General features: G+C 40.1%; 1 protein-coding gene across 1 annotated transcript; it reads left to right on the top strand.

Annotated features, from left to right (window-relative positions):
• Nucleotides 1-958: 958 nt before the first annotated feature.
• Nucleotides 959-6,786, top strand: LOC311151178 (cell surface glycoprotein CD200 receptor 1-B-like; the record flags this gene model as incomplete). The annotated part of the gene is made up of 6 exons (XM_084201417.1): nt 959-1,444; nt 2,149-2,457; nt 3,284-3,535; nt 4,528-4,623; nt 5,407-5,470; nt 6,687-6,786. Exons 1-6 carry the CDS (start codon nt 1,384-1,386, stop codon nt 6,784-6,786), a joined length of 882 nt encoding a protein of 293 aa, XP_084057543.1. The 5' UTR covers nt 959-1,383.
• Nucleotides 6,787-11,041: the final 4,255 nt, after the last annotated feature.

The raw sequence follows: 11,041 nt of genomic DNA, 5'->3' as shown, positions 1-11,041 counted from the left end.
GATTGAAAGCAACTTTTGCATGCATAATGTATCCAAATTGCAATGAAAAAAACATCCCAAAACTTCTGACAGTGCTGAATAAAATGAAACAAAACAAAATATTTTCTTTATGGCAAAGATTTTATGTGAATGAAAGTGAAATTTGAGATGGTTTTAATGCAAGAATTACGTTGCTTATTACACATTAGTAACAGAATATAGATCAATGTGGTTTCATTGGCATTTTTGCCAGGTGGTAATGAAAGATTTTCACCCAGATGCATGACAATTCTTTGTTAGAGTTGTGAGCAAAACAATTCTTTGAGGAAAACAATTCTGTTGAGGGTGATGAGGCACTGGAACAGATTGCCCAGAGAAGCTGTGGATGCCCCATCCCTGGAAGTGTTCAGGGTCAGGTTGGATGGAACTCTGAGCAACCTGGTCTGGTGTAAGTGCCCATGGCAGGGGTTTGGAACTGGAAGATCTTTAAGGTCCCTCCCAACCCAAACCATTCTGTGATTCAGTGACTTGAACATGCACTTGCATCACCCTGTGTCAAGGAAAACACCATCTCTTGCACTTGGCTTGTGCCTGTGGCAGCTTTTGTTCTTCTTGTGCCACACGTGTGGCAGTGTTGTGGCTTCTCTCCTCTACACCAGGCATCCTCTCGTGGTTTGTTTCACATTTAAAATGAAATCTTTGACTTGGCAATCAAAACATCATTGTGTCAGTATTTCCCACGGGATGGGAGCGCAATTTTCCAATCATCTCTAGCTGTGGGTGCCTGATTCAGAAAGTAAATTATTAAAGAGATAGAAATGGCAGCATTTATAAGGCATGGTTTGTTAAAAGATTTAGATAGTTGTAGAACTATAGCAGTTACTAGATGCCTCTTGAGTTCACCCTGCTTATGAAAGCAAGAAACAAACTCATATGGTTTTGATCCCTTGCAAGAGGAGGTCTGCTCTTTTTGTTCTGCTCCAAAAGGGGAGTTACTCTTCAAGAAATTAAAAGCATGCAAAGGCTGGGAATAATTTCTTTGCCAAATAGTTGATGAAGTCTAGATTCTGAGTGGTGCCAGAGATTCAGGATTTTAAAAAACTGTTTGTAAACAGTAGCTTGTTTGGTTTTTTGTTTGTTGTTGTGGGGTTTTTTTTGTTGTTGTTGTTGTTTGATTTGGTTTTTTGTCTTTATTTTTAATTTTTTAAAATTTCAACCCTGTTTTTGCTTTACTTTCTTCACTGTAAGAGTGGAACTTGACATGGGGTCTTGTTTAGAACTCTTGCTTTCAAAGGAAATGGGTTTTACTACATGTTCTCTTTGAAGGGATGAGCACAACCATTTGTGACTACATGCCATTTTCTTTGCCTTCATTTTCTGCAGTGCTGATTCCTTCTGCTGAAGATGGCTCAGAAATGGGCAGTTCTGGCTGTGCTCCTTTTCTTGCCAATCAATCTGGGTGAAGGTAAGAGAGAAAGATTCAAACTATATGTAGCACTGTTTGATACTCTGTCTTTCCAGGACATTGAAGGTTCATAGTACACCAGAGCAAATTTTGCCTATTTTTTTGTAGGAATGGAAAGAGTAATGTCACCTTGGCTGGCAAAATAATCGAGTACCTTGCAGAGTGGCACAGAATGATAAATCTGACAGGAATCCAAAACTGGTCATCTAAAGACACGCCTGTTCAGCTGGGACAATGGCAGGAGAGCTATATTTCTGGAATAAAAGGGATCCACTCTGGTCCAAGTGATGTTGGTGCCACAGGTGTGTGTCCCACAGCTACACCGAGCGTTACTGGCACTTGAAAAAGGCACCTAATTCAGGAACACAATGAATTTTTGAAAGTAGTTTCCTTTCCCTTAAGAATGAGTTTTGCCCTCTCCATCAATTTTTCAAAGCCTATATTAAAGTGATAGAAATTTGTTGCCTAAAATAAAGGTGGAGGACTTGCAGCTTGTCAGCATCACTTTCCTCAGCAAAAAGGCACCATCTCCACTGCACTTCCAAACTTCAGGAAGCTGGACCTGGAAGTTGAATACTAATATGCACCCCAAGGCTGCCAGTACAGTCAGGAAGTATATTTTTAAGGGTGATGAAGGCAAGAGTTTCCTGTGCTTTTACAAGGGCTGTAGCATATTTTTTAATGCCTTTTTTCATCTTATGCAGCTCACAACAGGGTGAGTGTAGAGGTTGGCCGTGAAGCTGTGCTGGTTTGCCCCAACCCTTCCAAGGTGCCTTTCCTGCTGGTGACGTGGAAGAGGAATTGCAGAAGTTGCTGCTTCTTGTCCTATAGAAGGGATCGCAATGAGACAAGCAGGCTGAACTGCAGTGAGAGGATCACATGGAAATATTCACCTGGCAGTGACCCTGCGCTTCGTATTTACCCTGTGGACCTCGGGGATGAGGGAATTTACACCTGTGAATTTGCCAACAGGGAAGGGAATTTTCGTTTTCTCTCTTCTCTGACTGTGATAGGTAAGACTGCATCACTAAAATAAAAATTAAATTGGTCTATTTGCGACATAGGCAGGAACAAAAGCACAATGAATACATCAAATCCCCTTTTTCATGAACTCAGGTAAATTATATCTAGGTTTCCATTAAAAAAAAAGGGGAAGATTTTTTGTTCTGGCTATATTAGTTAAGCCAGAACATAAATATTGCCAGAATAAAAGTTATAAGAAATTAATTTTACAACTCTGTAATTGCTGCTATTTTTTTGTTATTAATTTGTTTTGGTTTTGGAGTGTTTTTTGTTCTTCCCTGCAGAATTGTGCCTTTCTGATAAATGTTTAGGTATTGTGTGAGCCTTTCCCTGTTTTGCCAAACGCATAATATGAGTTGCTGGATTTCAAGCAGAACAGTTTTGCCCAATTCCTCTTTTATTTCCCTGCTATTAGATTTTTGATTCTACATATCCAACACCTGAATATTGTACATGAAGCTTCAGCAATCTGCCTTTTCATCAGTCAAGTTGTAAATCTTTATTGAATCCACCTCTCTCTGTCATCCCATCTGCTGTTAATCTGTCATCACCTTTTGGCAAACAGGAAGAAGCAGGACTTTAGATGGAGCCAGCTAGTTTTTGAAGTGTCCACCTTGGACTTTATGATGTATTGTTTTTCCTGTAAGATGTGCTAATATTTCTAATTATTTTAAAATCCCACGAATTGGTCATGCAATCTAAAAAATACCACCTGTTTGTCAGTTTCTCAGTTGGCGATTTCATACTAAAAATGAAATAGAAATAAAAAATATGAATAAAAATAATGGTTGTGGCTTTTTAAAATTTCTTCTGCAGTCCCTCCTACGGTGACTCTGACCCATGACGAGAGCAGGGTGGCTGTGTGCCAGGCATCTGCAGGAAAGCCAGCTGCTGGCATCTCCTGGATCCCTGCAAGCAATCACAGCTCTGAGGAAGAATTCCGTCACCCCAATGGAACAGTGACCAGAGTGAGCTACTTTGGCTGGGCCAACAGCTCACTGCCCTCTGCTGTCACCTGCCTGGTCACCCACGCAGCCACGAACCAGACTCTGGTCATGGACCTGAGATGTAAATAATGTTATTTTGTGATTGCTTGTCATCATGTCTTGGGCTCCTGCTGTTCTGTGCTGCTGTTCCCACTAAATGCCAGGGCTCTGGAGCTGGGTTAGCATGGTTAGAAGGTGAAGTCCTAGTGCATCTTGAGAGAGAAATTAATGATTTTGAAACCAAATGCTTTGTGGCACTGTATGGAGGAGCTTTCGGTGTGCTTTACTTTCAATTCCTGCTCTGTTTTACAAGAATTCCTTATTCTGCTTTCAGTGGGTTCACCTTGGCTGGCTGCCAGGTGCTCTCCTCAGGGAGAAAAATACAATGGCCAGCTCGTGGGTCAAGGTGAAGACAGGGAGAGATCATTCACCAATTACTGTCATAGGCAAAAGAGACTTGAGAGAAAGTAATTTATTGCCACTCAAATCAGAGTAGGACAGCAAGAAACAGCAAAGAATCTAAAAGCACCTTCCCCACAATGTTTTGTCCAGCTTTTCCACAGTAGTGATGGTCTGGAGAAAATTTCCTTGGAGCCTGTCTGTTTGTGACTTGCATGTGTTCCAAAGGTAGTAAAGGCTAAAATTCAGCTTCTGTGGCTGTGCTGGACCTGTTGGAAGTCTATTGCAGTAGGATTTGTAAGAACAGCTAAAGATGTGCTCATATCAACAAAGTATCTCTGCTGAAGAACAGAAATCAGCATAAACCAGTCATTAATAACAGCATTTTGCAGGGATGGCTGCTCAGTTGTAAAGGGCTAGCAGTACTTGAAGAAAATGAGAATGTAAAGGCAGATGAGTTGAAAATGAAAATGTGTTTGTGCACACAAATGACTGTGAGTGTGAGTCAGCTTCTTATTGCTGGTTGGCATCCAGACATCTCATCTGTTTCTCTCTGCTTTGTTTGGAAGCAGAGGATTAGCTTTTTCTCCCAGATAAGGTGGTAGGCAGTTATGTCACAAATTCATGGATAGTGACATCTAGCTCTGTAACTTGCTCTCTTATCTCATTGCTCAGACACCTCCCACGGGCTTCTCTACATCCTGACAGGAGCAGCTGCAGGTGTCATTGCTGTCGCTGGTCTGACTATATGCTTGATTTTCAGGTGCAGAGGTGAGTCCTTTGAATCTGAAATATATTACAATCCCATTGCTGACTATGTGCAGGTACAAGGGCGTGCACTTTATTGCCGAGACTGAGTTCGGAGGCAAGGGTTGAGGAAAATGTTCATGTATGCACTGTCCTTTTGGAGGAGTCATAATAAAATGAGGGGTAGCAATTTAAAATAAGTCTGGAGTTTTGAAAGAGCCATAGGTATTGTGGTATTAATGCATTACAGACATTTCAGAGATTCATTCAGGATGAAAAGGGTTCTCTCTGAGAAAAGGGCAGGCTTTGAGTTTTTAGAATTATTTTGTTTGTTCTGCATTTGCTGGCACAGAATTCTATACTTAAGAATGGCAGTTCATAAACTAGTGACTAAACACAAACTATCTTTGTTTCCATGAGCAGTGATAAGTTTTCCATTGAGCAAGTGTAAGAAAAGGCCAAACGTACATTGATATCTTTCAGATAATTGTGCATGGGGCATATTAAATAGCTGATTTGTTTAATTTCTCATACTAAATGCAAAAAACAGCTACTAAGAAGAAAATCAACTCTACCCCAGTTGAAACCAGGGCACCCGGCATGAGCAAAAAGTTTCAATGAAGGGAAAACTAAAACAAGAGTGTGTTAAAGAGCAGGATGTAAAAAATAAAACTTAACATATGAGGGTAACTGTATTTTGAAGAAAGTCTTTCAAGAGCTGGGGGCAGCTAGAGGAGAGCCCCAGCTATAACAGCTGTGTACCCTGCACCATCAAACCACTCTAATTTCCTGACATCCTATTTTCAGCTTGCTGGTTACGTAAACGGGCACAGGGCCCAGCAGAACACTTCACAGTAAGTGGGCTTTATGTGTGTGTGCTTTGCAGGTTTTGGTGTATTCTTCGCTAAAACTTGGAATTTCTTTGCAATGTGTCTACTCTGACATACTCCCATACACCTCTGTGAGCACTTGGAGGGGGCCATGGGGAACACATCATCTGTGGGTGTCTGTTGTTTGGATGGCCCTATCTTCATGTACAATCAGAGTATTTGAGCAATTGTTTAAGCCCTGGATAGAGAGTGGTGTGGTGCATTTCCTGTCTATGTCACATTTACAATGCTGAATTTTAACTCTCCCAAAATGTAATATTTTCATTTTTATGCCTCACAGAGTACTTTACTCAGATATTTTATTTAAGAATGTGTATTCTTAATGGCAGAAGCCTATCTGATTAAAGGTTGGGTGGAACTAGACATGCCTTTTACAGTGAGAGGAAAAAGATCCACTTTGTTTCGCTGTATTGGAGACAAACACAGCTATGAAACTTTTATATTTATGTGGCCATTCATATACTTGTAAGCCAGGAAACACCAGGGATAAATCTGCCACCACAACTTTTGCTCACTCTCTAATTCCTGTGTGTTGTGAAATATATTTAACAAAATGAAAATGTGCTGCTTTTCCTCAGGGCTTCTGCCTCACTTAATGCACAGGGAAAGACCAATTATTTCCTATTTTGTTTCCTGCTCATGATTTAATTAGTGGTCATGTGCCCAGTTGGTTGCAAACCCGTCAGAGTGCTCTGAAAGTTAGAATGATTCATTTCCTGATATGCTCTTGTGTGGCATTCAGGACAATTTCATTGATGAGAGAGGCAGTTGCAGAGATCAAAGGCTTCCAATGATTTTAGGTGCCTAAATTGGATTGTTTGTGGTCTGTCTGTTTTTTTTCAGAGAAGCTAGCATTATACATTTCATCTATTTTGCTGTAGATACCAACATTTCAAAATTTGTTTTTGAAAAGACAATATTAAGAAAAAAATTTCAGAGGCTCTCCTGTTGAGGCTTTGTGAAGGCTGATCTTGCATCCGTCTGCCAGTTCATGTTTCACCCTTTGTGCTCCACCCTTTTACTCAGAGAGCTCAGAGAAATCACTTCACATTTCTTTTGCAACAGTAATATTACCTACCAGGTCTCTCCTGCTCTTTTCTTTTAGTTTGGGATCTATAGGAATGACAGTCTCACAGAATTCTACCATGTAATACAGTGGTACATGTTTTTCCTCCTGTTGCAGACCAGAGCCTGCAGACCACCTTCACATGCAACAAGAGCAGCAGGCAAGCGTCCTGACTTTCCAGAGAGCATCTATGTGAATTACAACCCAAGATCTGTTTATGTATACTTATAAGAGTGTAGGCACAAGTAGCCAGCTCAACTACTAATGATACTCAGCTACTCAAACTTGTACTTCAACTCTCAAGCCTCAGACCTGACCCCCAAAAAACTTTGTCCTTCCTGACCTCATAATGGTGGGGCAGAAAGGCCTGTTTTAGTAAGTTCTTTTCTCTTTCTCTAAATATCAGTAAAGCTCTAGAGAAAGTTGGAAATTTTAAAGATTGTATTAGGGAAATACCTTAATTTTGTTAGAAAATGGACTCTGATGTATGAGCTGCCTTTCCTCAAAACAATAATGGACATATTTCCGTGCCAGAGTAAAAGACTGCTGGTGAAAATGTAGCACTTTTCTTTCAATTTTGACAACTGGATTCTCTGTAAAGTTCTGTGTTGGAAACTAGAAAGTGACATGGGAGACCTCAAAACACAGAAGGTCAAAGCAGTACATCTAACAGAAATGCAGAAATAAGAGAGTTTTAGGGGTTTTTGGTTGTTTTGTTTCGTTTTCTGGTTGTAATGACAGATCTTGTATTTGACAACTTTGTACTTTTAACATATTTCTTTTTCAATTGATCTGTTTGCATTGATAATTGATGGAAAATAAAACCAATTTGATATGATACTGGATATGGAAATAAGAAACAGCAATGGACAATTTTGGACATTCAGGTAAATATACAAATATTTACCTGAAGGATTTTTGTGGTTATTAGGGAAGATGTTTTTTGGCCAGTTTCTGAGAAGCTAAGATCACGTCATGGTTTTACTGAGAACAGAAGTGTTAAGTTGTAAAATGTGCAGGTGGTGTGCTTGTTTAAAACAAAGGAAAAAAAGACAACCCTAACCGCACCATTTATTTCTTCTCATCTCTAGGTCCCCAAGCTAGAAAAACCTCCACAGAGTGGTTGTTAATTTCAGTTTTCATTGGTCAGGTCTGTTAGAGCTTCCAAACACTAATGCAGTAGTAAATGTGTGTTTTGAAAAGCCTTTTCCTGCTTGTTTCTGCAGGGTCATCTCTGCTCCATAAGCATTCTTAGGCACGAGCATCTCCCAGTGCCTTTTAATTGCACTTTATCACTTCTAAATAGACGTGGATGTCTGCTGACATCACTCCAGCCTTTCATTTTAGTCAGAAAGGCACGAAGAATGACTCTCTGCCTTAAGGAAAAGGACCTACAGAGGCCATGCTGGCTTCCAGGCGTGGTGGAAAAGCGAAGCCTTTCCTGTGGTGCTGAATGTCAGTGATGGGTTGCTCTCAGAGCTGTGTGCAGCATCATCATGCCTTCTGTAGGAAGGGAGAGGCCCTTTTCATGTGTAAAACCTCTGGGAGAAAGAAGTGACAGCTTGGGAATAGTGCAAATAGGTTTGAAATTATGCCAGATAGGAAAAGTATTTTGTAGCTCTTGTGAAATCCATAGTGATGCCTTAGTGCAAGGTGCTGTCAAGGGGTCATTTGTGACTTGAAGCTTCTGAAATAGAGGGAAGATCTCTTGTTCCTTAAGGAACTGCCCAGTCAGTTTTCTTGGGTCTAAACTTGGGTTCCTAGGCTGGTGTTTCTCAGTGTGGTAAATGAGCATGGATTTGTGGACAGCTACAGCAATCTGTGCCTTTTTCAGAAGCTGGATTATTGCAGCTACACAGAAGGATGACAGGGCTGTTAAAATTAAGAGAGTTAGGCTGTGGAGCAGCTTGCTTCTGGGAGTCACAGTGCATGTGTGCTGTGATCATTAGGGTGTAATGTAATTTTTCCTTCATTCCTTTGCCCCAAGTGAGATGTTGAAGGGTGAGATCTAATACAGACAGAAGAGATAGAACCTAGACAGGGAGATGATGGTGTGTGGGGAGAAAGCTCTCAGAAGCTATCTCTGATAATTTGTCCTGGCTGAAAATGATGGTTTTCACACGCATATCTTCATTTTCACCTTTAATTTGCATTTGCTTGAATTGGCCCAGTCACCTGCAATGTGTCACCACTTTTGTTAACGCAGAAATTCTGAGCAGACTTAGTGCTGAAATGAGGTACTCTGGCAATGACATGGGCTATCCTGGAATAAAACTGGCCCTTATGCTTTTTAGGCTTGTTGTGTATGATTAATAGAAGTTATCAGGCCAAAGAGAATAATGTGGTTATGGGGGTGGTTGTAAGAAAGGCTGGGACACCAATAAAGCTTTTATAGGTACTTTTACTGTTGGTCATGACTGGTAAAGGCCAGGGTTTTGTCATATGTGAAACTCCTGGTCTGGGCTTTGGTGGCTTCCTCTCTGCCTGCCATGACCAGAGCAATACGTGCCATGCTTCTTGGGCTGATGAGCTGATCTGTTGAGTATTTGAGAATGAGAAAAAAATCACTTAAATATTTTCTGTCTTGCTGCTTTTGTATTGGATAGGCAGCTTGGTGTAACCCAAAGAACAACTCAAAATGTGTGTTTGGTGTCTTATAACAATTTGGTCTCAAAAATAAGCAACTTGAAATGTTTTTATATTTATCATTATTTTCCCCACCCCCCTGTTAATTATGAGTGCATTCTTGGTGACCCTATACTCTTTTTATTTGCACTGAAAGAAAATTGAATCAAGGCTGGTATTTTAGACTGTCAAAATGTGTAGGAAAATGCTGACTGTTTGTTGAATAATCATTGTGAGAGAGCTACTAAAAAGTGATGGGAATTGGAGTGAACTATTTGCACATTGTCAGAAGAAAAAAATTTTTAAAAAAGCCTGGGAGCGTGACACTGCTGTTTCAGATTGGCTGTTTAGTCAAATGCACAGTTGACCGAATGTCACTTGAGCTTTTTAGCACCAGATGTGATTATAGATGAAAATGCTCCTGTTTATTGCGTGGATTTTCACTCACATTGTTCATAGGACACTCTTTGTAATAATGATGATGTCTGCTTTCTGATTAATCTGTGAACAATTTGTCTTCTGGAAATAGCAGGTGTTGTGATGCCTCTTTCTCTTCACTGAACATGGAAAAAATGGTGACAAAGCATTATGTTTAGACTCTCATAAATTGGAACGTGATTGTTCAGATTATAAACAATACTTGTTTAAAATCACAAATTTCAACACCAGGATTGAAATTAAGAAGGTAAACAGTTTTCCTACAGACTTTGGAAATAGAGCTGATGTCCAAAGGGTATTTGCCAGTTCAGTGAAGAGCTCGATTTTCCTAAGTTTGAAGTTGCAGCTATAAGTTTTGTCTAACCTTCCTGGCATCAATTTGTCACAACTTTTCCTCTCTGATGAGAAAATAATGCTTTCCTTGGTTCTCCTCTAGCAACTGTAACACCTGTGATGTCTGTCTTTGTGACCTGCTCTTTCTGACTTTGTGAAGTCTTTGCTGTTAATGATAACTTGTCAGCTCCTTGATTTTGTGTCCACAGTCTGTATACGCCTGACATGTGCTGGAGGCAGTGAAGAGCTCAGGAATTAACCAAATGGGACTTTTTCTACATTTGCTATCTCTTCTCTGTCCTGCCGTAGTTTGTACTTGTGCTCTTAATGATGCTTCTTTAAGCAAGTACCTACTTTTCTGTTTTTCCTCCCCAATCTTTTCATACACTAGTTTTCTCAGTTTATTGATTTTTATGTTCTCCAAGTATTTTATTGCCTAGTTTTATTTCTTTCTCTTTCTGGCATCAAATATAATTTTATTCTTCATTCTTTTGTTGCCTTTTGTATGTGTGTAACAAGAGGTTTCAGATAGTGACTTGTTTTGGAATTTTTTAGTGCTTTTCACTGAACTTCTCCATAGAGATATACTTACTCCAGGTCTCCTTCATTTTTTTCCCCCATTGCATAGTAGGAAATTAATCACTCTTGATTGAGAAACATCCTCTGTTCTTAGACTTCTGTGAATCTAAGCTCACTTACCAAATCCAAATGCATTATATGCAGCATTTTATTTGCTCTTGGCTGACATCTGTCTAACAGAATCACAGAATTGTTAAGGTTGGAAATATCTTCTGAGATCATCAAGTCCAACCATTAACTCAGCACTATCATGGTCATAACTAAACTGTGCTCCTCTGTGACAAATTTACATGTTTTTGAACACATCCAGAGATGGTGATTTCACCGCTTCCCTGGGCAGCCTGTTACAATGCCTGACCAGCTTCTCAGTGAAAAAACTTTTCCAAATATTTAATACACTGCAACACCCATGAGGAAGAGGAGTGAGAAAAATGTGAGAGGAACAGCCCTGCAAACACCAAGGTCAGTGGAGAAGGAGGGCAGGAGGCACTCCAGGTACCAAAGCTGGGAT

The sequence above is a fragment of the Fringilla coelebs genome (assembly GCF_963513975.1).
Source record: "Fringilla coelebs genome assembly, chromosome: 2".
Classification (NCBI taxonomy): Eukaryota; Metazoa; Chordata; class Aves; order Passeriformes; family Fringillidae; genus Fringilla; species Fringilla coelebs.
Note: the sequence above shows the minus strand (reverse complement) of the source record. Positions and strands in the feature narration are given on the sequence as shown.